Source organism: Ylistrum balloti, unplaced genomic scaffold (genome assembly GCF_031769215.1).
Source record: "Ylistrum balloti isolate Yb309-2 unplaced genomic scaffold, AGI_CSIRO_Ybal_v1 Utg370700, whole genome shotgun sequence".
Classification (NCBI taxonomy): Eukaryota; Metazoa; Mollusca; class Bivalvia; order Pectinida; family Pectinidae; genus Ylistrum; species Ylistrum balloti.
This window is the reverse complement of record NW_026782420.1, coordinates 172,957-200,104: the sequence shown is the minus strand read 5'-3', so window position 1 is coordinate 200,104 and position 27,148 is coordinate 172,957. Positions and strand designations below refer to the sequence as shown.

At 35.5% G+C, this 27,148-nt stretch overlaps 1 protein-coding gene across 1 annotated transcript; it reads right to left on the bottom strand.

Moving 5' to 3' along the window:
* On the bottom strand, nt 1-27,148 carry LOC132557596 (signal transducer and activator of transcription 5A-like). The gene is made up of 23 exons (XM_060222105.1): nt 27,045-27,148; nt 23,673-23,824; nt 23,167-23,326; nt 22,749-22,838; nt 22,207-22,305; nt 21,807-21,888; nt 17,060-17,268; nt 16,280-16,434; nt 15,557-15,718; nt 13,844-13,978; nt 13,119-13,254; nt 11,753-11,794; nt 11,095-11,175; nt 10,195-10,287; nt 9,766-9,901; nt 9,283-9,344; nt 5,794-5,855; nt 5,173-5,220; nt 4,733-4,875; nt 4,182-4,337; nt 4,003-4,069; nt 3,737-3,826; nt 1-1,840 (listed from the first exon to the last, which is right to left on the bottom strand). The coding sequence occupies exons 1-23, from the start codon at nt 27,066-27,068 to the stop codon at nt 1,678-1,680; spliced, it is 2,547 nt and encodes an 848-aa protein (XP_060078088.1). The 5' UTR covers nt 27,069-27,148; the 3' UTR covers nt 1-1,677.

The window sequence follows — 27,148 nt, the reverse complement described above, 5'->3', positions numbered from 1 at the left end:
ACTCTTTAATAATTCCTTTTATTAGAATGATTTGGTTACATGCATACATGATTGGCGTTTTACAATCTCTGTTAGTATTTGTAAGTCAACCTCATGTCTCTACAACCACTACAACTCCTGTGAATATCGAGTCCTTCTTGTCTCCAGATCTATTCTCATAGCTTCAGTACTATCCACGAGTAGGTGCCAACTTGCAAATAAGTAGTCTTTGATTGAAATTGCTTGAGAAATTTTGCAACAAAATCCTTTTGTTGGTCTCTGATAAGGGGAATCACTAATTAAACAAAGCCTTAATGTGTGTATCATGTCTCTACAACAAAGTAACAATTATACTCATTAATACTTCCTCAAAAATCTGTTACCGCATATCTGTACAAATCTAAGCAGACATAATACAATATCAAACAATGTCCTCACCACGAAATATGTAAAGGCTATTTCAGTATCTCCCTGATGGGTGGACTCCAGGTTCATCCGGGATTTACCAAGAATAACAATTCAAACAGTAATGCATAACTGTATTAAAGTGCATTTTCTGCCATCACACACACAATAACATTTAAAATGTTTCTCGGTAAGAGAGAAAATCTTTAAAACTTTAATGACTAGTACACATATACACATTAAATGTGCAAAATCAGACAAGATTAAAAATACAGTTATCCTGTATATGTCACACACAGAAAGGGCCCTACATTGTTTTGTGTCACCCAATACTCACAAGAGTGCCATAATTTTACTAGATATTTTTTTTTTCATCAACAGTTAATAGTCACCTAAACCAGATGTAAAAAAATGAAAAGGGAGTATTTTTTTGCAGGCAATATGAAAATTACCATAATTTTCTCCATTACTAATATAATTTTATACTTTCCTTGCAAAATAAGAACTTTTAAACATTTAAACAAACAAGAAGTTAAAATCTTCTAATGAAGAATAAGGTCTTTCTTACTATCTGTTCATTCAACACCCGATACAACAGCTCTACTGCAATTTTTAACATTCTCATTTTTAAAGAAACAATTCTTGTTTTTTGGAGGGAGGTTTTACTGGCCTTGGACTACTCTCTGTGGATGTCCAGTATTATGAAAATAGAGTTATGTGCCAGCCACAACACTTTATAAAAGACCTCGACATCTTCAATGTAGCTCCTCTTACTTATCACTTACTGTACCTATACTGATAAGCTGTCCAATCTGGTAAGATAAACCTAAAAATATACATGTATACTGTTTTTCGTCACAGTTGTCAAATAAAATCTTTTTCTTCATCCTGTTATAAGCCTATCCCTGTCGTCAGAGGTACAGCATTTCTCTCTGAACTCACACTGTATACAATGTCCTTATCATGACCCTTTGATGTTGTAAATACTAATCCGCATTACAAACATATTATGCAAGTTAAATTTACATATAAGTCATCATAGGTAAATCCTGTACAAAACCTAGTAAATATCTTTTAGTTTCACAGTTGATGGTACCGATTGTTTAGAAATCGGTACGATTTCAAATCCTTTATAAGGTACTCAATAAAATACACCATAAATCTCAGTTTAAATGTGTGGTAGTAACATTTCTTCTTAAAAATATACATCTATTAAAAACAAGTAGTTCACTATAAAATGTTTTGTGTTTTACACACAGTAGATAATATGTTTGTAGTTTGTGAGTGTGTCGTTCACTTTTTCTGGGACATCGTCTTTATGAATTCAGCAATGTTAATGTCACTGATGTCGCTGATGTCATCAGGATTATAGTCTGTCAACAGTGTTACATCAAACACACCTGCATCATCCATATCCTCCTCAATTGGCTGCAAATGATTCGGATTCAAGGCCATACTGAAAATAAAATGTATCCAGTAAGTCCAATCCACTAAATCCCATGTACAGTTGACAGAATTTATTGGGTGTGAAAATAATTAATCTATAGATTTTACCGTTTACCTACTTATGTTGGGAAAATCATGTGTAGTATATATATTTAATGCATCAACATTCACTAAAAATATGAATAATTAAATTTGGGCTTGGATCTTCTCACAAAATAACTAAAATCCCACACAAGCATCTTGTTAACATTGTTTCTGTGATAAAATCATGAGAGATTAGGTGAAAGTTGACAGACAAACTAGGTAAAAGTTGACAGATAAACTAGGTAAAAGTTGACAAATGAACTAGGTAAAAGTTGACAGATTAACTAGGTGAAAGTTGACAGATGAACTATGTGAAAGTTGACAGATTAACTAGGTGAAAGTTGACAGATGAACTAGGTGAAAGTTGACAGATGAACTAGGTAAAAGTTGACAGATAAACTAGGTAAAAGTTGACAAATGAACTAGGTAAAAGTTAACAGATGAACTAGGAAAAAGTTGACAGATGAACTAGGCAAAAGTTGACAGATGAACTAGGTAAAAGTTGACAGATTAACTAGGTAAAAGTTGACATATGAACTAGGTAAAAGTTGACAGATTAACTAGGTGAAAGTTGACAGATGAACTAGGTGAAAGTTGACAGATGAACTAGGAAAAAGTTGACAGATGAACTAGGTAAAAGTTGACAGATGAACTAGGTAAAAGTTGACAGATTAACTAGGTGAAAGTTGACAGATGAACTAGGTGAAAGTTGACAGATTAACTAGGTAAAAGTTGACATATGAACTAGGTAAAAGTTGACAGATTAACTAGGTGAAAGTTGACAGATGAACTAGGTGAAAGTTAACAGATGAACTAGGAAAAAGTTGACAGATTAACTAGGTAAAAGTTGACAGATGAACTGGGTAAAAGTTGACAGATTAACTAGGTGAAAGTTGACAGATTAACTAGGTAAAAGTTGACATATGAACTAGGTAAAAGTTGACAGATTAACTAGGTGAAAGTTGACAGATGAACTAGGTGAAAGTTGACAGATGAACTAGGTAAAAGTTGACAGATTAACTAGGTAAAAGTTGACAGATTAACTAGGTAAAAGTTGACAGATTAACTAGGTGAAAGTTGACAGATGAACTAGGTGAAAGTTGACAAATGAACTAGGTAAAAGTTGACAGATTAACTAGGTGAAAGTTGACAGATGAACTATGTGAAAGTTGACAGATTAACTAGGTGAAAGTTGACAGATAACTAGGTGAAAGTTGACAGATGAACTAGGTAAAAGTAAAAGTTGACAGATAGGTAAAAGTTAACAGATAGGTAAAAGTTGACAGATGAACTAACTAGGTAAAAGTTGACATGATGATTACTAGGTAAAAGTTGACAGATGAACTAAAAAGTTGACTAGGTAAAAGTTGAAAGTTGACAGATGAACTAAAGTTGACAGATTAACTAGGTAAAAGTTGACATATGAACTTGACAGATTAACTAGAACTAGGTAAAAGTTGACAGATGAAAAGTTGACTAGGTAAAAGTTGACAGATTAACTAGATTAAGATTAACTAGGTAAAAGTTGACATATGAACTAGGTAAAAGTTGACAGATTAACTAGGTGAAAGTTGACAGATGAACTAGGTGAAAGTTGACAGATGAACTAGGTAAAAGTTGACAGATGAACTAGGTAAAAGTTGACAGATGAACTAGGTAAAAGTTGAAAGATAAACTAGGTGAAAGTTGACAGATGAACAAGGTAAAAGTTGACAGATTAATTAGGTAAAAGTTGACAGATGAACTATGTAAAAGTTGACAGATAAACTACCTGGGTAGGTAAAAGTATTCACTAGTGACTGATAGTTTATCTGCATTTTACCTGTTGGAGTCATAGGTGGGAGAGTCGGGTCCAAGGTGTGAGCCCTGTGGAGTTTGAGGATTGTTGAAATCCATAGGTGCTGCATTTGCTCTGTAAAAGGTACATATAATATATATATCAAATTACTATTGTAATATTTAAAGAATAAATTAACACTGAGAGAAAGTAAGACAAATTATTGTGATGATTTTGTAAATCTCTATATCTTTACATCCTCTTCATTGACCTTGAACATTTTAATTGACCTTGCCCATGTTAATACTCACAGACTGTCTGGTAACTTGGCAACTAATGAGCTGGGCACATATCCATCTTTCACACTGTTATGTTTTTCTGGAAAAGTCCAAACAAAATGAAAGATACTTTTTGTCAAAAATGTCATTGTATATTTCCTTATTTCAAAGTCAGATTCTGATATAGGCCTGTTGATGAGAGTGACACCTACCTGATACTGCTGTGTAATATTTTCCAAAAGCCTGTGATTTAGGTACATTTGGAAACAGAGTTACCAAAGCATCCAGGTCCTTAATGCGATCAGACAGACTTCGGATGATGAAGTCTTTACGCCCATATGGAGCCAGGTTCCATACAGCTCTCTCTCCTGAAGAAAAAACACACCATGCATATTCTCATTATCACGATTCTCTTCAACTTTTTTTTTACATTGCATAGGTTGAGCACATCTGATCTGAGATGTGATAGACAGATCTGATAGAGCAAAGGTGATGGTGAAAAGATAGAAAAGATGGAGAAAGATGAGAAGAAAAGACAAGATACTTATAGTGAGAAGGAGTTGCAAAAATCATTGAGAGACAAGAGTGGAAAAAAAATGACAAAATGTAAGACATGGAAGAACAAATACAGGTGAGAGGATCAGAGAAAGAAGGTGAAAAAGGTAAGGAAAGGGAGAAAGTGAGAGAGGAAGAGGAAAGGGTCAATAAGAAGGAATGCATCAAGTGAGCTAGAAGACCAGTGATAGATTGACAGAAGATTTACCTGGCTTTGCAGGATCATCAGCTACCCATGCTATTGTAATTCCTCCAGTCTCCGAGTCACTGAATCGTAACAGAAATGTTCCATTTGGTTTGGTCAACAACCATTCCTGTGCTGAGCACTTCGTGACAAACCCAATCACTGACCTGTTTCAAATCGAACAAAAGCAAAAATATACATGTAAAAACCAAATTTTCAAAAAACAGTAACACTAGCCAAGAGTAACCTTTGACGTAGACCAATCACAGTAAAATAGTTTCAAAGTATACTGTTTAGCTAAATCTGTTGAAGGATCACAAGCTACGTTGTATTTCAGATATTTAAATACTTCAATTTTGAAGTGGTCGTGTGTGTGACCTTTTCACTTTGACTAACAGTATTCCTCTTTATAAACCTACCCATCTATCCTTAGTTGTTTGAGGTGTTCCTCTATAAAAACTTACCCATCTATCCATGGTTGTTTGAGGTGTTCCTCTATAAAACTTACCCATCTATCCATATTTGTTTGAGGTGTTCCTCTTTATAAACTTACCCATCTATCCATATTTGTTTGAGGTGTTCCTCTTTATAAACTTACCCATCTATCCATGGTTGTTTGAGGTGTTCCTCTTTATAAACTTACCCATCTATCCATGGTTGTTTGAGGTGTTCCTCTTTATAAACTTACCCATCTATCCTGAGTTGTTTGAGGTGTTCCTCTTTATAAACTTACCCATCTAACCACTGTAGTTTGAGGTGTTCCTCTTTATAAACTTACCCATCTATCCATGGTTGTTTGAGGTGTTCCTCTTTATAAACTTACCCATCTATCCTTAGTTGTTTGAGGTGTTCCTCTTTATAAACTTACCCATCTATCCTGAGTTGTTTGAGGTGTTCCTCTTTATAAACTTACCCATCTATCCATGGTTGTTTGAGGTGTTCCTCTTTATAAACTTACCCATCTATCCATGGTTGTTTGAGGTGTTCCTCTTTATAAACTTACCCATCTATCCATGGTTGTTTGAGGTCCTATCTTTATAAACTTGTTCTACCATGAGAGGTGTTCCTCTTTTTTATAAACTTACCCATCTATCCATGGTTGTTTGAGGTGTTCCTCTTTATAAACTGGTTGTTTGAGACCAGCTCCCTGTATTTTATTTGAGACTTCTAGAGATCAGCTATCCTGTATGTTTTGAGGTGTTCCTCTTTAGAGACTTACCCTATCTATCCATGGTTGTTTGAGGTGTTCCTCTTTATTTACTTCTATCCTTAGTTGTTTGAGGTGTTCCTCTTTATAAACTTACCCATCTATTTTTGTTTGATGACTTTAGAGACCAGCTCCCTGTATGTTTATGACTCTTTATAAACTTACCCAGCTATCCATATTTTATGACTTTAGAGACCAGCTTCCTGTATTTTTGTTTAGAGACCAGCTTCCTATTTTAAACTTTAGAGACCAGCTCCCATGTATTTATATGACTTTAGGTGTTCCTCTTTAGCCATCTATCCACTGTATTTTATGACTTTAGAGACCAGCTACCTTTATTTTCTGACTTAATAGTTCAGCTTCCTGTATTTTATGACTTTAGAGACCAGCTCCCTGTATTTTATGACTTTAGAGATCAGCTATCTGTATCTTATGACTTTAGAGTTCAGCTCCCTGTATTTTATGACTTTAGAGACCAGCGACCTGTATTTTATGACTTTAGAGATCAGCTACCTGTGTTTTATGACTTTAGAGATCAGCTATCCGTATTTTATGACTTTAGAGACCAGCTCCCTGTATTTTATGACTTTAGAGACCAGTTACCTGTGTTTTATGACTTTAGAGATCAGCTATCTGTATTTTATGACTTTAGAGACCAGCTACCTGTATTTTATGACTTTAGAGACCAGCTTCCTGTATTTTATGACTTTAGAGATCAGCTATCTGTATTTTGTGACTTTAGAGATCAGCTATCCGTATTTTATGACTTTAGAGACCAGCTTCCTGTATTTTATGACTTTAGAGACCAGCTCCCTGTATTTTATGACTTTAGAGACCAGCTACCTGTATTTTATGACTTTAGAGATCAGCTATCTGTATCTTATGACTTTAGAGATCAGCTCCCTGTATTTTATGACTTTAGAGATCAGCTACCTGTATTTTATGACTTTAGAGATCAGCTATCTGTATTTTATGACTTTAGAGACCAGCTCCCTGTATTTTATGACTTTAGAGACCAGCTCCCTGTATTTTATGACTTTAGAGACCAGCTTCCTGTATTTTATGACTTTAGAGACCAGCTTCCTGTATTTTATGACTTTAGAGATCAGCTATCTGTATTTTATGACTTTAGAGACCAGCTCCCTGTATTTTATGACTTTAGAGACCAGCTCCCTATATTCTATGACTTTAGAGACCAGCTCCCTGTATTTTATGACTTTAGAGATCAGCTCCCTATATTCTATGACTTTAGAGACCAGCTCCCTGTATTTTGTGACTTTAGAGACCAGCTTCCTGTATTTTATGACTTTAGAGACCAGCTCCCTGTATTTTATGACTTTAGAGACCAGCTCCTGTATTTTATGACTTTAGAGACCAGCTTCCTGTATTTTATGACTTTAGAGACCAGCTCCCTGTATTTTATGACTTTAGAGACCAGCTCCCTGTATTTTATGACTTTAGAGACCAGCTCCCTGTATTTTATGACTTTAGAGACCAGCTCCCTGTATTTTATGACTTTAGAGACCAGCTCCCTGTATTTTATGACTTTAGAGACCAGCTTCCTGTATTTTATGACTTTAGAGACCAGCTCCCTGTATTTTATGACTTTAGAGACCAGCTCCCTGTATTTTATGACTTTAGAGACCAGCTTCCTGTATTTTATGACTTTAGAGACCAGCTCCCTGTATTTTATGACTTTAGAGATCGGCTATCTGTATTTTGTGATTTTAGAGATCAGCTATCTGTATTTTATGACTTTAGAGACCAGCTCCCTGTATTTTATGACTTTAGAGACCAGCTTCCTGTATTTTATGACTTTAGAGACCAGCTTTAGAGACCAGCTTCCTGTATTTTATGACTTTAGAGACCAGCTCCCTGTATTTTATGACTTTAGAGACCAGCTTCCTGTATTTTATGACTTTAGAGATCAGCTATCTGTATTTTATGACTTTAGAGACCAGCTCCTTGTATTTTGTGACTTTAGAGACCAGCTTCCTGTATTTTATGACTTTAGAGACCAGCTCCCTGTATTTTATGACTTTAGAGACCAGCTTCCTGTATTTTATGACTTTAGAGACCAGCTATCTGTATTTTATGACTTAAGAGTTCAGCTACCTGTGTTTTATGACTTTAGAGACCAGCTCCCGGTATTTTATGACTTTAGAGATCAGCTCCCTATATTCTATGACTTTAGAGACCAGCTCCCTGTATTTTATGACTTTAGAGACCAGCTCCCTGTATTTTATGACTTTAGAGACCAGCTCCCTGTATTTTATGACTTTAGAGATCAGCTACCTGTATTTTATGACTTTAGAGACCAGCTTCCTGTATTTTATGACTTTAGAGACCAGCTTCCTGTATTTTATGACTTTAGAGACCAGCTTCCTGTATTTTATGACTTTAGAGACCAGCTATCTGTATTTTATGACTTTAGAGACCAGCTATCCGTATTTTGTGACTTTAGAGACCAGCTACCTGTATTTTATGACTTTAGAGACCAGCTACCTGTGTTTTATGACTTTAGAGACCAGCTACCTGTATTTTATGACTTTAGAGACCAGCTACCTGTGTTTTATGACTTTAGAGACCAGCTACCTGTATTTTATGACTTTAGAGACCAGCTTCCTGTATTTTATGACTTTAGAGACCAGCTACCTGTATTTTATGACTTTAGAGACCAGCTACCTGTATTTTATGACTTAAGAGTTCAGCTATCTGTATTTTATGACATAAGAGTTCAGCTACCTGTGTTTATGACTTTAGAGATCAGCTATCTGTATTTTATGACTTAAGAGTTCAGTTACCTGTGTTTTATGACTTTAGAGATCAGTTACCTGTGTTTTATGACTTTAGAGATCAGCTATCTGTATTTTATGACTTAAGAGTTCAGCTACCTGTGTTTTATGACTTTAGAGACCAGCTCCCTGTAATTTATGACTTAAGAGTTCAGCTACTGGTACGCTATGACTGTTTAGGTAAGATACCTGTATGATATAATTAGGAAAATCATGACCTTTTTGTCCTTTAAAGGGCAAAGATACTCAGAAAGATGTGACATATGTACATGTAATATGGAATTAAATGTAACTAAATTCAATTGTTCCAAGACAAAAATAGTATATGTTCTTAATTTTTGTTCAAGCTTTCTTTTTTTTTTTTAATATGAGAAGCTTTTGACATTATAAGGAATTCTTTTAAATACTGTATTGATCCTTCAATAAGCCCAGGGAGCCAAAATGTAAAATTTGACTCAGAGTAGGAATGGGCTTACTATCCAAAGTAGGTTGATCATGTCAACAACTTTATTGAACTACAATAGATATGGTGGGCTTACTGCCACATAAGTGTATAGTAAAGTACTACTGACCTTGTTGAACATTGACCATGATATTGGTCGTTGTGAGAAGTCCTCTCCTGGTTTTATCTGACCTATATAGAAATACACAATATTTTACTTATTAATATGTATAGATAGGTGGTCCATCCTCCTACCATCATATCTTACAAATTCCAACTTTTCATAAATAAAAATATAATTCTATTGTGTTTGGATATACAAAAACACAATCCAGCATACCTATAAAAATCAGACATATTTAAATCTAAACTGATGTAAACATAATGCAACAGCAAGAGACATGGAGATGATGCATCCTGTAACTAATAACCAAACAATTAAACCTTTCATTTAAATCTACAGTAATGGAATCCCTGGTTTTGATGCTCAAATCACTATCTATTTATGTATAGTTTGTATCTCTCATACAGTAAAACCATTATAAATTTCCTGATACAGTGTATTATCATATGTGATAGGAAAAACTGACAGCACTAAATACACCACACATACCAAATGCTTTGTTAGCGAGGTAGGAAAGATTTTCTGCAGTCAGCCCACGCCCGGTGGCAGCCTGGAATTTTCCATTAAGTAGTTCAGCCATCTGACACCATGGAACAGAGTCTGGTACAGCAAATGGTGTTCGCCCCTGAAAGGAAACCATATACAGTAAGTTCCAGTAAAATCCAGTATTTACCCTGTAATAAAGATTATTTGTTGCATTTTACCAGTGTGGGCTCACAGGAAGAATAATGGAATTACTGTGTGACTTAAAGGATACATTCACATGGAGTTTATACCTTTTCTCTTCCTACCTTTTCTAAGGCTGTTCTGAAGCAGCCTTCCTAAATTGATAATTACGTTCTTATTTTTCCAGCCAAAAAACTGTAAATCTTTAATATTACAACCTGACTGAGGCAGTGTGCTGTCCTCTCTACTCACCGGCTCAGCAAACTGGTTGTCCCACAGAGCTGTTGCCATGGCATTGCACTCCTGGTTACCGTGTACAGTTACAACAACGGGTAAAGACAGGGTCTGGAATAAGAGATTAAATTCCTGATACTTTATCCCTTAGCAAAATACATTATTTCTGGTTAGCCTTGCTATTGTAAAACTAAGTTGACACAATCCACAATTAGTGTACCTTCAAGTTCACACATTTAAAATGCAGAACTACAGACAGATTGACCAAACAGTAAATCAATTGACACAATGCAACAGACAACAGAAAAAGTGAAAAATATGTAGGATATGGAGACTTTTCTATACCTATTGGTACATACATTTGTAACTAAAAATTTGTCACTGACATTGGTCATTAGTTTAAGTATATATCACTTTAAGATCTGATAACTGAAGCTCTTTCCCACATAAATATCTGGTGGTAAGTTCAAACATGAAATCTTGTAATACATGTTACATAGAAGGGCTGTTGCATGACTCATTCTGTACTTCAAAATGAGTCTATAACCAGTGTGACCTTGGCACCCACCATTTTTTTAATTTTACTGATTAGAAGTTCTTTAAACACAACCATCAGAAGATTAGAGCGTGATTTTTCCATGACTACATGGTCACCTTGATCAGACAAATGACCAGTGTGGAGCCAAGTCGCACTGACATGCGTAGTGTGTGAGTTGATAAGGAATCAACCAACATCTTCGGCTGTACTATAATCCCATGTACACCAAGATAAAAAAAAGTGTGACAAGATGGAAAAAACAGATTATAGTACTGTAGTCAATTCAGCTACACTTTGTTAAACACTTGGTTAGATGTGCAAGTTCATTTAAAAATGAAATACCAATACGTGTATCCCTCTGGATGAAATAATGTACTTACCCAGACCTGAAACATAAGCTCTCCATTGCCAATTTGAAAGTCTGATTGGAAGAGCACACAGAACTTCTCCTCTGTTACTGCCTGTGGATATCATAGGTTATAGGTCAAGCCAGGTTCATAGGTCAAGAAAATAAAGAGTTCAAAAGATCAGGTCCTAAATACCAGAATCAAAACATTTATAGTTTTGATTTTAAAGGTCCATTTGAGGAAACTTGTTTTACTAAAGCAAAGTCAACCTTGACAAATTAAAGTCAGGTTCTGTATTTAGAAAAAAATGTTAAGTGAAATAAGTTAACATTTAATTTTAGCCACCTAAAACATCCAAATATGATACATTATACATCTAGACATGTTTCCATGTATTCAGATTAAAACAATTGCTTATAACCTAGTTTCTACTGTGAGAGGTATATCAAATTTGATATTATTGATTGAGACAAAAATATGAGGGACCATAACGACTATCAGTATATTGTAGTACCAGTGTGCGATTTAAATGGTTAAAAAGAATCATGCTTCAGGTATCAAAATAAAATACTGTAGATAAGTAGGTCAAAATTGAACTTTGTCAAAAAAGGGTCGGAAAGGAAAAATTGTTATTGGACATTTCAGGCCTTAAAATAGCATCAATGTCTATACTGTCAAAATAATAACACACCTCTGATCCTTTCTTATCTGCCCGTTTTATCTTCTTCAGCGACTGCAAGTACAAAGAAGAAATTTTGTTATTTCTTTTTTTAACACAAGTAAAGGCCAAGGATGAAATGAATCATTTTGTTTAGAGTACTGCACTATGTCAACATACAGTAAGATCTGAGGTGTACAGTATATCCCTGGATTGACATCCATCAACTGCCGCCAAAAACAATTTGTCTCAGTAAGTAAATAGATAAAGTGACTTCTATAACCACAAGACCATAAACGAACATTGATGAGCGTTCTGGATCAGGCTCATCAGATCTATTCCTGTAGCCTTGTTTTACCATGGTTTCACTAAAGATTTCTTGTTCCTGAAGATATTTCCTGGGGTCTTTACATGTGCTATATCATAGGATCTTTTCCTTTCTCCTCTTATCTGTTCTTTTATCAGCTATTTGATTTGAGAATGATCCATTCAGCACCATTCAAGAAATGGCAACAAAATTCCATTTGGCCACCTGTCAGCCATCTTATTTTTTCAATAAGTAAAAAATTCAACAAATGTACTTAGGGATCCAAGGGAATCCACATATCCAATTTGATAACAGTATTACATTAACAAGCACTGTTTACGGACAGAACAAGGGAAATTTTAACAGCCTCCGCCCACCCAACAATCTCAAGATGAGTAAAAAATGCCAATATGACACTTGTGAAGTATTACATATGTATGTCATGTTTATCTGTAAAGTGTTATGAATGTATGGCATATTAATCTGTAAAGTGTTATGAATGTATGACATATTAATCTGTAAAGTGTTATGAATGTATGACATATTAATCTGTAAAGTGTTATGAATGTATGGCATGTTAATCTGTAAAGTATAATGAATGTATGGCATGTTAATCTGTAAAGTGTTATGAATGTATGACATATTAATCTGTAAAGTGTTATGAATGTATGGCATATTAATCTGTAAAGTGTTATGAATGTATGACATATTTATCTGTAAAGTATAATGAATGTATGACATATTAATCTGTAAAGTGTTATGAATGTATGGCATGTTAATCTGTAAAGTATAATGAATGTATGGCATATTAATCTGTAAAGTGTTATGAATGTATGACATATTAATCTGTAAAGTGTTATGAATGTATGACATATTAATCTGTAAAATGTGTTATGAATGCATGATATGTTATTCTTTAAAGTGTTATGAATGTATGTCATCTTCATATGTGATTGCACTTATATAAGTGTAATGTGTATTTACATATCTATATGAAATATAGTTTTATATTAATTTGAATAGTGTTCTGAATATATGACATGTTATCTAATTTTATAAAGTTTTAAAATCGTGTGTTAGTCAATAACTGACCATGTTACGAAAGGTGATACTCAGCTCTCCTTTAGCCTGGTGGTACTCCATTGTCCCATTGTTGTTCAGAATCTCACCACTTGTTTCGTTCTTTGCGTGTGCATCATTCTTCAGCAATGCTTTTGCCTGATGTTCGCTAAAAGCCAAAAAAACAGATCTGTTGAAGCAGAATCCTGTCGTTCCTGACCCCTAAAAAAAAGCTAATTACTGTAGAATTTTTTTAATTCTAGGTATCTTTTTCATAACTTACCAATTCTGTAAGCTTACAGCCTTACTTTGACAGCTTACCTGATTATAAATGTAGATGCCTTGTGTGGTGACATGAAGATGTTGAGTTTACCTCCCTTTTCTTACGCTGTGCTGTTGAGATTACCTCCCTGTACCTAACTGATTATAGATGCATTGATTGTTGTAGGTAGTGACATGAAGATGTTGAGTTTACCTCCCTTTTCTTACCCTGTGGTGTTGAGATTACCTCCCTGTACCTAACTGATTACAGATGCATTGATTGTTGTAGGTAGTGACATGAAGATGTTGAGTTTACCTCCCTTTTCTTAACCTGTGGTGTTGAGATTACCCCCTTGTACCTAACTGATTATAGATGCATTGATTGTTGTATGTAGTGACATCAAGATGTTGAGTTTACCTCCCTGTACTTAATAATTACAGATGCCTTGACAATGTGTGGTGACATGTGGATGTTGAGATTACCTCCCTGTGTTTACCTGATTATAGATGCCTTGACAGTGGGTGGTGACATGTGGATGTTGAGTTTACCTCCCACCAGTAAGCGGACTGTGGCTGTGAATCTGGACTCTTTCTTGAGGACTTGAGGCGGTTGTGATTCTACAATGAATGTGCTGCAACACAAACCAATCCGCATCATTTATTGACAAGGACAGGAAATGATCAAACATGTAACATCAACATTGTACAATCACTCTATCAACTCTCATACCTGTACTCACATATTCATATATAATGAAATGCGAAGATAATCCTCGGTGCATAGGATGTGATGAGCCATTCACTGGTCAACATTTTTTATTGGACTGCATTGACCTTCTGTCTACTCGAGAAATTTTTTATCGTAACGTTACAAGTCTAACAAAATTCTATGTTATCTGAAAATGTTGGTCTATGTTATAAACTATGACTTAACATTTAAATCTTTTGTGTTAACATACCCATTTAAGATTTTTAGGATTTGTCAATTACATTTTTAGTTTGTTTAATGTTACTTCCTTTTGGATCGCTGTGTGTTTCACCGGTTGATGGCCCTAATGACCTTTTATGTGTTGACGGGCCGTTAAGATAGTAATAATGATAACCTGTACTCACTAACGTACATCGCAAGTAAAAAGGAGACAAAATATACTTAAAGGGGGAAACAATATATGGCTATCAGTAAATAACGAAATACCACAAAATTGTTTATATATACCTAGTAATGAATTAACAAATTCTAGACTGGTATTTATGAATCAAAGTGATAAACTGATAACCAAGAAATACTGTATATATGTAAATATGTATCGTTTAATATATTAATAATTAAATTATAAATCGAAGTTAATCTGGTTACCAGAAAATGCACAACAGAAAGCAAAAATGTGACCCTTTGTTTTCATTACTGGAGAGATGGAATCAAGTTGATTGATGACACCCTGACATAGCAATGTCACGGCAATCCATGGCATCAAGTTGATTGATGACACCCTGACATAGCAATGTCACGACAATCCATGGCATCAAGTTGATTGATGACACCCTGACATAGCAATGTCACGGCAATCCATGGCATCAAGTTGATTGATGACACCCTGACATAGCAATGTCACGGCAATCCATGGCATCATGTTGATTGATGACACCCTGACATAGCAATGTCACGGCAATCCATGGCATCAAGTTGATTGATGACACCCTGACATAGCAATGTCACGGCAATCCATGGCATCAAGTTGATTGATGACACCCTGACATAGCAATGTCACGGCAATCCATGGCATCAAGTTGATTGATGACACCCTGACATAGCAATGTCACGGCAATCCATGGCAATGTCACGACAATGTCACATCAATCCATGGCAATGTCACGACAATCCATGGCTACACCATTTTAGTTAAACATGCATGCTGAGAGAGAGAATTCATTGTACAAGCAACATTGATATGTAATTTTGTAGAGATTTCTATTATAAAGACCACAAACTCTTTCCCATTTTCCTCATCTTTATCCTTATTCTGTCAAAAGCTAAATTTAGCATCTACTGTCCATTTTGTTGGTTTGATTAGTCTCAATATTTAACAGGCACATTTACACAAACCATAGGGAACCTACATATGAAATACAAGATAAGATCCATCTGATGTTTGTGGTCACATCACTGAAATGAATAGTGACAAGAATAACACACAACCTGACTGTAATACCTTGTGACTAGAGAGGAGAGGAGACCTGTGATTTTCTGGTTGAGTTCAGGCACGAGGTCTGGTGTACCAGTAGGGATGTCGATAGGAAGCTTCTGACGAAGGATCTCCACTCCTAGAATTTGTTGTCGGTTCTTCCAAATCATCTCGGCCAGGGACTCACACCTACAGTACATAATCCCAAAATGACTGCTTCCTTTACACTTTGTTCAGAAATACAATTTATAATGAAATTGCATTATCATGACAATGATATGGAAAAACAAGAGGCCCAGGTGTCTTAATGGTCATCTGACTATAAAGATCAATATATGAAAGGGCCAAATAGGCTTAAAATAGATTGCTCAACTTCTCTACAGCTTACAAAGAAAACATTATTGGTTCATAAAAACATTTTCAGCAAACATGAAATCATTCTTTATAAATGCTACTACTCAAATGCCATCACCACACGCGCAAAATCAGCACTATTGACCTTTTGGTTATTGAGAAGAATTCGTTTGAATGGAAAGTTTATGCACGGACAGTGGAGAGTGGATGTGCACAACGACAAACGAAAAACATGATGGCCAATAAAAGTATGATTTTCTTATTTTTTTTCACTGTCTCTCACAAGCTCTTTTTCAATGGATCCCTTTGTTGTATATGTTTGCTCACATTCTTCTGTCAATATGCATTAAACTGTTAAATTCTTTAAATCAAGAAAATTGCCAGATTGCCACTGACCACTGTTGGAGAACATCCAGCAGTTGTGTGTCAAATTTCACCCCATTGCCTGACAACTGCTGTTTGCGTTTCCATGCAATGAGTTCTTTATCTACTACCATCTTCTGTAGCTCTTCTAGGCTAACACATGTGTCTCGATGCTTGTCTGCCAGCATCTATATCATACAGAAACAACAACAGTAATAAATTCTTCAATAATTTTTACAATCAAAGTGTCTAGATGCTGTGTAAAGTAAAGGAATAAAGATTAAATCGCAACATGGATAGCCAATGACACGGATCAATTACTTGCTTGTTTATCAAATTCATTCTTGCTCTTTTTTTTATTCCTCTAAATTATCTTACACAATAGTAACTGAAAACATTTCATCAGTTCATGGCTTGTTTGAGCACTGCACTTAATTAATTCTCTGATACAGAATGTTTTAAACTGTAGAGCACATTTCAAGCCTTGACTAGTGGGAGGTTTGCTTTAGTCTAGCAGTAGAGTGTCTGGATGTAGACTAAAGGGTCACTCTTGCCTCACCAGAATTATCAGTATAGAAGAATAATTCAAGCTATCAACCTAATTCAAACCCCAGCAGCTAGGATCTGTGTTTTTTCATTACTCCTTCCAATTACATCTGCATATATAAATCAAATGCATTAAAACCCTCTAAGATCTAAACATTTTCATTTTTGTCATATAATACATCCTGTGAAAATTTCTGACCAATTTGGTGACTTCCCCATCAGTATAGACAGTGATGATATTCAAAGTAGAACTCAAAAGCTTCATACCAGGCGATACTGGAGCAACTCCTCGGCCTTGGTGAGCAACTCTCGCTCAAGGTCATCCTTTTGTTTACGTAGTTTTTTCTCCACCTGTGCATTGTTCTGGAGGACCTGCTGGTACTGCTCATTTGACGTGCCTTCTGCAAGTATACGATCTGCCCCTGGTGCAAGTAGACCTAGCTCCTTGTTCTGTTTCTCAACCTGCTGAATTTGGGCTATAACCGAAAAAAGGACAGTCTATCTCACGTTTTCAGTTCTTGTAACAAAATCTTTTCCAACAGAAAACTTGATGATGATGAGTGAATCCCAGAAAAGATATGTTTACTTAAGTAAAAATATATTAAAGGTTTGAAAGTGTTAACATTTTTTGTTTCAATCTCTGTTGAATAATTTACATTAACTTTTTGTTCAGAGTTATGTTTCACTTAGAACGAAATGACATAATTATTGATTTATTAAGTATTAATTATTTACAGAAACCCTGAAAACTAAGAACTTAATACCTACATAGGATGTGCAATGGTGGAGAGTGTACCAGGTGACTTGTAAGTCAAATTTTATCTGTTGCAGAGTGTACCATGTGACCTGTCACTCAAATTTTCTCTGTTGGAGACTGTACCATGTGACTTGTTAGTCAAATTTTCTCTGTTGGAGAGTGTACCAGGTGACTTGTTAGTCAAATTTTATCTGTTGCAGAGTGTACCATGTGACTTGTCACTCAAATTTTCTCTGTTGGAGAGTGTACCATGTGACTTGTCTGTCAAATTTTCTCTGTTGGAGAGTGTACCAGGTGACTTGTTAGTCAAATTTTATCTGTTGCAGAGCGTACCATGTGACCTGTCACTCAAATTTTCTCTGTTGGAGAGTGTACCATGTGACTTGTCACTCAAATTTTCTCTTTCGGAGATAGTACCAGGTGACTTGTTAGTCAATTTTTTTCTCTGTTGGAGAGTGTACCAGGTGACTTGTAAGTCAAATTTTCTCTGTTGGAGATAGTACCAGGTGACTTGTTAGTCAAATTTTTTCTGTTGGAGAGTGTACCAGGTGACCTGTCACTCAAATTTTCTCTGTTGGAGAGCGTACCATGTGACCTGTCACTCAAATTTTCTCTGTTGGAGAGTGTACCATGTGACTTGTCACTCAAATTTTCTCTTTCGGAGATAGTACCAGGTGACTTGTTAGTCAATTTTTTTCTCTGTTGGAGAGTGTACCAGGTGACTTGTAAGTCAAATTTTCTCTGTTGGAGATAGTACCAGGTGACTTGTTAGTCAAATTTTTTCTGTTGGAGAGTGTACCAGGTGACCTGTCACTCAAATTTTCTCTGTTGGAGAGTGTACCATGTGACTTGTCACTCAAATTTTCTCTGTTGGAGAGCGTACCAGGTGACTTGTCACTCAAATTTTCTCTGTTGGAGAGTGTACCAGGTGACCAGTCAGTAAAATTTACTCTGGTGGTGAGTGTACCATGTGACCTATCACTCAAATTTTCTCTGTTGGAGAGTGTACCATGTGACTTGTCTGTCAAATTTTCTCTGTTGGAGAGTGTACCAGGTGACTCGTTAGTCAAATTTTCTCTGTTGGAGAGTGTACCATGTGACTTGTCACTCAAATTTTCTCTGTTGGAGAGTGTACCAGGTGACTTGTTAGTCAAATTTTCTCTGTTGGAGAGTGTACCAGGTGACTTGTCACTAAAATTTTCTCTGTTGGAGAGTGTACCAGGTGACTTGTTAGTCAAATTTTCTCTGTTGGAGAGTGTACCAGGGGACTTGTTAGTCAAATTTTATCTGTTGCAGAGTGTACCATGTGACCTGTCACTCAAATTTTCTCTGTTGGAGAGTGTACCATGTGACTTGTTAGTCAAATTTTATCTGTTGGAGAGTGTACCAGGTGACTTGTTAGTCAAATTTTATCTGTTGCAGAGCGTACCATGTGACCTGTCACTCAAATTTTCTCTGTTGGAGAGTGTGCCATGTGACTTGTCACTCAAATTTTCTCTTTCGGAGATAGTACCAGGTGACTTGTTAGTCAATTTTTTCTCTGTTGGAGAGTGTACCAGGTGACTTGTAAGTCAAATTTTCTCTGTTGGAGAGTGTACCAGGTGACTTGTTAGTCAAATTGTATCTGTTGCAGAGTGTACCAGGTGACTTGTTAGTCAAATTTTCTCTGTTGGAGAGTGTACCATGTGACATGTTAAGTCAAATATTTTCTCTGTCGGAGAGTGTACCAGGTGACTTGTTAGTCAAATTTTATTTGTTGCAGAGTGTACCATGTGACCTGTCACTCAAATTTTCTCTGTTGGAGATAGTACCAGGTGACTTGTTAGTCAAATTTTCTCTGTTGGAGAGTGTACCAGGTGACCCGTCACTCAAATTTTCTCTGTTGGAGAGTGTACCAGGTGACTTGTCACTCAAATTTTCTCTGTTGGAGAGTGTACCAGGTGACTTGTAAGTCAAATTTTATCTGTTGCAGAGTGTACCATGTGACCTGTCACTCAAATTTTCTCTGTTGGAGAGTGTACCAGGTGACTTGTTAGTCAAATTTTCTCTGTTGGAGAGTGTACCAGGTGACTTGTTAGTCAAATTTTATCTGTTGCAGAGTGTACCATGTGACCTGTCACTCAAATTTTCTCTGTTGGAGAGTGTACCATGTGACTTGTCTGTCAAATTTTATCTGTTGGAGAGTGTACCAGGTGACTTGTTAGTCAAATTTTCTCTGTTGCAGAGCGTACCATGTGACCTGTCACTCAAATTTTCTCTGTTGGAGAGTGTGCCATGTGACTTGTCACTCAAATTTTCTCTTTCGGAGATAGTACCAGGTGACTTGTTAGTCAATTTTTTTCTCTGTTGGAGAGTGTACCAGGTGACTTGTAAGTCAAATTTTCTCTGTTGGAGATAGTACCAGGTGACTTGTTAGTCAATTTTTTTCTGTTGGAGAGTGTACCAGGTGACCTGTCACTCAAATTTTCTCTGTTGGAGAGTGTACCATGTGACTTGTCACTCAAATTTTCTCTGTTGTAGAGCGTACCAGGTGACTTGTCACTCAAATTTTCTCTGTTGGAGAGTGTACCAGGTGACTTGTTAGTCAAATTTTATCTGTTGCAGAGTGTACCATGTGACCTGTCACTCAAATTTTCTCTGTTGGAGAGTGTACCAGGCGACTTGTCTGTCAAATTTTATCTGTTGGATAGTGTACCAGGTGACTTGTTAGTCAAATTTTATCTGTTGCAGAGCGTACCATGTGACCTGTCACTCAAATTTTCTCTGTTGGAGAGTGTGCCATGTGACTTGTCACTCAAATTTTCTCTTTCGGAGATAGTACCAGGTGACTTGTTAGTTAATTTTTTTCTCTGTTGGAGAGTGTACCAGGTGACTTGTAAGTCAAATTTTCTCTGTTGGAGAGTGTACCAGGTGACTTGTTAGTCAAATTTTATCTGTTGCAGAGTGTACCAGGTGACTTGTTAGTCAAATTTTCTCTGTTGGAGAGTGTACCATGTGACATGTTAAGTCAAATATTTTCTCTGTCGGAGAGTGTACCAGGTGACTTGTTAGTCAAATTTTATTTGTTGCAGAGTGTACCATGTGATTTGTCACTCAAATTTTCTCTGTTGGAGAGCATACCAGGTGACTTGTCACTCAAATTTTCTCTGTTGGAGAGTGTACCAGGTGACCAGTAAGTAAAATTTACTCTGGTGGTGAGTGTACCATGTGACCTATCACTCAAATTTTCTCTGTTGGAGAGTGTACCATGTGACTTGTCTGTCAAATTTACTCTGGTGGTGAGTGTACCATGTGACTTGTCACTCAAATTTTCTCTGTTGCAGAGTGTACCATGTGACCTGTCACTCAAATTTTCTCTGTTGGAGAGTGCACCATGTGACTTGTCTGTCAAATTTTCTCTGTTGGAGAGTGTACCATGTGACTTGTCACTCAAAATTTCTGTTTTTGTTGCTGTGTTACTATATATATTGATAAATTGTGAATGTAATTGTCGGTAAAACTACAGGTTTTAAGCACAGTACAGGGTGTTGATTCATCAGATTTCAAATTTTGACCTCAAACAAATGTGACCACAAATAGTGACCTTGTCCCAGCTGACGTTTATTATGTATATATGTGTATACTGACATAGGTATCTGTTACATCTGCAATGATGAAAAAGCTAGGCGAGTATCAAAACAAAACTGATGTTCAACCAGATACCAGATGAACTGTGGGAGCAGCAGTTGTCTGTCAGAGGGCAATATAAACTTCTGAAAAGGAGTCACCAAATGAACAAATTTTATAGACAACATGGAATTGCAGAAGCTCCCTAGCAATCACGCACATAAACTTAGGCGCAAGGGAAAGCACAGAAATTCCAAATGTCTCTAAATCCTAGGCTATAATTTGTATAACCTTTCTGTCAAACTATAGGAATGTAAGTCTGATTCTAATTCCAAAAACATGTCTGCCTGCTAATCTTGGTCATCTCCAGTAATATTCTTAAATCAAATTAAACCTGATGCCAGTGATTAATGTTAATAATTATGCTACGGAAAACTTCCTTGTTCAGTCCTATATAATCATATAATAATGGCTGGGACAATCAAAAACTTTCCTATTGACTAAAACGGTTATTTAGAAAGTAATCACTTTCATTTCTGTCTACATGGATTACCTACATTAGTTTAACACCATAATCTTTTCTTTAATAGCTCTATATTTATTATTTTTTTATTAGATTCTGTGATCTTGATTTTACTTGTAAATTCTTACCGTTCACTTTGACCTGGTTCTGATACTGGATCACAAATGATTCTTGAAGATTTTGTAGCTGTTTCAGAAACGACTCTGTTGCCTGTGTAAGAAATAAAGCACTTGTAGAAAGCTGTTGTATGACAGAAAAGGTCACAAATAGTCATGTCTACTCCCTCTTTCTGACCCCTTCACATATGATGAACTCTCGGATTTATCCTAAAATAAGATTTATAATTATAATTTGAATTACAATGACAGAGTGAACAGTTGCCATATCACTAACCTGTATTTCTCTCAGCAAACTGTCAATCATTTCCCTGATCTGTTTGTAGATCCCTGTGGGTACTTACCTGTGTTTTCTCTCGGCAAGCTGTCAATCATTTCCCTGATCTGTTTGTAGATCTCTGTGGGTACTTACCTGTGTTTTCTCTCGGCAACTCTCAATCATTTCCACGATCTGTTTGTGAATCTCTGTGGACTGTAGCTGATCATTCATTGTGTCTTGGTTCTGTACTGGCTATTTATTCAAAGTGCAAACAACAGTTACCAATAATTTTGAAAGTCAAATCTAAAAGCTTTGTTTTAATTATCCATTCCAATTTATAAGAATCATCAATTAAACATCTAAATAAAAACAATTGTCCTGATTGTTGATTAAGTAAACTTTAATTAATAGGTACATGCAAATTTCAGGAAAAGTGACGAAAAAAATTTTCAAGATGGCAACCAAGTTGTTTAATTTTGAAAATCATGCAAGTCTGAAGCAGAGGTACTTTCTTCATATAGCCATCAATTCAGCTTGAGTTGTGAAAACAAGAAGTGTGTACCAGTACAGGTAGATCAACAGAAAAAGTGTATACTTCAACATACAATCACTGCTGGGCAAAATCATTTTAATTTTTTTTTTCATCAAATCGGTATAATGAACTATTTTTACTAGAAATATTAGATTTTACTTACATTTTCAGCTTGGTGTACAAATCTTTCCTCTTGAGCCAGACAGCTTTTGATCTCCTTAACCAATAGCAGTGGAGATGTGCTATATAGGGCCTGTATGGTAAGTACCAAGAAAAGACATCACATTTCTTCTTAACTTATCTTAAATAAGGTCTGCAGATTTTAACTTTCTTTAAATGAAAATCTGTTTGTAGATGAAATTACTCATAGATTTTTTACAAGTGTGACTTCATTGGAGATGGTAGACAAGCAAGCTATCTGAAGTATGTAAAAGCTTATAAAGTTTTTTTTTTTCTTTCTTTCTTTTTTTTTTTTTGGTGGGGGTGGGGGAGGGGAGGAAGGGAAGTGTTGTTTTTGTTTTTTTCTTTTCTTTTTTTTTGGAAAGATGCATTGTAATAGTTTATCTACTGGAGAGACCAACCTGGAGTTTGTTTGCAGCCTCCTGCAGTACCATTTTCTGTAAAAAGCTTTCACTGCTGTTGGGAAACTCATTTATCTGTATGTTAATGGCCTTGACTAAATGAGACAAAACCTGTTGGGCATAAACTTCATGGGCAGGGTTGTCCTCCTCAATCTGACTCCTGGGTGCAGAACACAACTAATTTCATATGATACATTAACAATGATTGGTATCCAATTGACACTCTTTATTTTTCAGAAGAGATTTACTTATTACTGCAATTATGAAAAGTCTAATGGTACACACACAAGACTATGAAGTTATTTTCCACACTCTTAATACTAATTTTGATGTTCAGGTAAGCAAACACATTGAATGCTTGTCAGCTATTGTTAAAAACAACAATCAGCCTTTAGAAATGCTTGATTGAAATAGGTGAGTTTAAGTATTGAAAGGACAATAAAACGATGCAAGTGATGATATAAAATCTACAAAACAAAAGATGAAACATTCTACATAGACATTACCATGGTTGCTCTTCCAGCCATTGGGCACAGTAGTGGCGCACCTCAATAGGAAAATGTTGTCCATACTGGGACTGAATCCTCTTTATGACATCACCATCCAAACGCTGAACACGAGCCCAAAGGGACATTGCTGGGTCCCAGGTCCCAGTCGGCTGTAAAATGAAACTGGTATTGAAGTTTTTTATGACAACAATATTGTATGACAAATAACAAGGACTACATTACATACGACCTTTCCAAGAAGCACTGCTTTCAAACCAAGTACCGGTATAAAGAAGGAATCTTAAGATTCTAAGAATTAAAATATGTCTAAGTCTGAACAGAGACTTTTTGGTCCTAATAGCCAATTTTAATCCAACTGGTATGGAAATGATCATTTTCACTTTTTGATATCTTATATAAAATAACTATGTTGCTGAATCAGTACAGAACCATATTATATATCAAAATAGTCACAGTCTATGGTCATTGATTCCATTCTACATAGCAAGAGTATGGCATGCCTTTACAGTATGTCAAACAAGAAAAGAGGACCAGTCTTTGGATAATCAGTGTTAAACAAGATTCTTTATTTATTCAGTTATCGTTAATTGGCTAATCACACGCTGTCACTCACTCACACTCGAGGTGAGGAGATGACCCAAGCTGTTTATAACACTGCTGGGCTAACCCTTATCAAAACACCAATTATCGAAATGAGGACTTGTCATACTGGTAAGCTTACTGTACCATTATGGAGAATAACTGTTGTTATAAACAATTAAGTGAATTCTTGAATGGTACCTGTAAGTTATACACAATGCGACATGCTCTCGGCCATTACGACATTAGCGTACGTGAAATGAAATCGGCAGCTTCAATTTGCATTTTTTACCCGCGGACATTACATGGAAGGTGGGTTTTTTCCCCAGATTTTTGTGTCAAAAAAGGGGTGCGGACATTACACAGATGCGGACATTACGTGGGTTTTTACGGTATATCATAAGTAAACATTATCTAAATGTAAGAACGTTTTCCAGGAGACCTACTACATTTATTCTGGCATTATAAGGGAAAGAGGTGCATCGTTTTGTAGGTCTGCCTTTAATGAGGTAGCTACATAATTTGATATATATGCAATTTAAAAGGAACATAGAATCTGTTCATCCAGGTCATCAACAACCTAATTATCTACATTGGCTCACACTTCATGATTTCTTTACTTACTGATTTATGGATTTTATGTTCAGTCATACAATTTATTAAAAATGAAACATTCTTTTCAATAATAGTGATATTTAACCACATCCCAGTTAAAACCAGAAATAGTAAGATATAATATCAGAACTACCCATGTGTTGGGCCATATTGCACATCAGTTAGACTACTCCATATATCAATAGGGAGCAATTATATCTACTGCATCATTTTAACTTCGTTATCTTCAGCATTTGTATCATGATAACTACCAAAACTATTAACATTCACAATGTTATTTACATAAAACTTCACTGGTGTTTTTCTTTATTTTTTCATCTATGTGTATTTTTAATGTGGCAGGATCGACTTTTAAGATAATGTGAATTGTATTGCCTAAGTAATTGTTAAATCTTGTCTAATAGTTTACAGCTATATTGTATGTTGTTCATTAGTCACGTGTATACTTAAGTGGTTTGACTCGTCACTCTTTTTATACAGTGTCCTGTGGTCATTGGTCAGTTAAATTTTGTCTTACGTCACAGTCTTACGTCTTATTTTATTGGTTCTTTTGATTTCACGTTTTTTTGTAAGTTCCGGTCATTGTTTGCTTGACCGACGGATGGATCGGGTGCTTTGGTAACTGTAAACGTGAAATACCTGCAAACCAGTAAAGTATGTTCATACTTATTTTAATATCCACCACACTCCCACCAATTGTTATTGTATTTGATCATTTGTATGGACACTGCAATCTAGGTATTGTAAAGATTATGATTATTATTACCTGTATTTTCATATATTTATGATGTTGCGTGATTTCAAATTAATCTATTTGGATCTGCTTAACTGTAATTTATCTAAATCTATATTCTGATATTTTCATCAGAATAACAGTCTATTCATTTACACTCAATGTTTTATGTTTCATTTGTAACTTTGCAGACTTATCTTTAAGACTGTCAATATCAAAATGTAGACAAACTTTGTGCCACATACAGGTAATTTAGACAGGTTATTTTATACACAATGTCTTTAACATAACGGCATATACTTCCATACTGGTACTGTATCTTTCATCTAATCTATATACTGTATGTCTGTACTTACCTGGACTTATTTCATTTTGATATCATTATATTGTATCAAGTCATTTGTTAGTAGTTAATTGTATTATATTTTATTTAAATGATAATGATGTTCCATACTAATATGTTTTAGTCATATTTGTCTGATACTTATATACAGTGTAGTTATAGTTTTATTTTTGTATCTTTACAGTTTTTGGTTCTATGGTCAGAACTCTCAACAGGTTTTGTGTCTTTATTTGAACATGGTATAGCCAACATGTCACACTGATTTCTTTTTGTTACTGAATTTCTTCTGTTTATGATATCATTACAATAAAAATAATCTGCTGTGAAACAAAATCCTAGATGTTTTCTTAAATGTATACCTGTCCAGGCCACTGTGAGAAGTCTAAGACCCCATTCTGTTGGTAAGTAAATGTTGTATTTCCAGAAGAAAAGCCTGCAGTGTAATGGCTATAGTCGGACGCCATGTTGTACATTCCATTATGTGACTGCACAGAATTTGGGTTTCCCGAATAAACAACTTGATGATTGTGAAGATCTGCCTCATATTTAGTTTTCACTTCGGTAACATCACTTGTTGACAAACCTTCCTGTGCAATCTTACGTATTCCTCTAAACTGACCTGATTTACAGTCTTCGTCCTCCATTTTTTCCTTATTTCAAATGATCAAAATTTCAAGAGCAAATGACCAAATAAAACCAGGTTTGCTAGTTTTTCTTCAAAATGTTAAGTATGCAAATATTCCGATGAATGTGCACAAAAACAGGAGAAGTCAAATGTAATATATGTTCTTTCGTTTCAATGTGAAAGAAGTTAATCCAACAACTTTGAAATATTTCTAATCACTGGTTTTTCAGCCATTGTTAACCCTTTAAAATGAGCACGCAACTCCTGGTTTCCTGTTTTCTTTGTAGTAATGTTGGGGTCACTGATGATTAAGTTGTAATTGTATGGTACAAGTATGCCAGATTGATTTTAATTTAATTAAGTTATTCACCCCACAGGTAAATGTATACATCTCTTTAACAAAGTCAGTATCTATTGTTTTAACTTTTTAACCTATAACACTTGAAAATGAAAAAAATAAATAGGTCAAGTTACCTTTTCCGCATTCTCAGTCTTCATTTTCCAAATATGGCCCAAATGTCCCACTGATTAGTTATTGTAACGTAAAATCACTATCAGTACAAAATGGTATACATTAT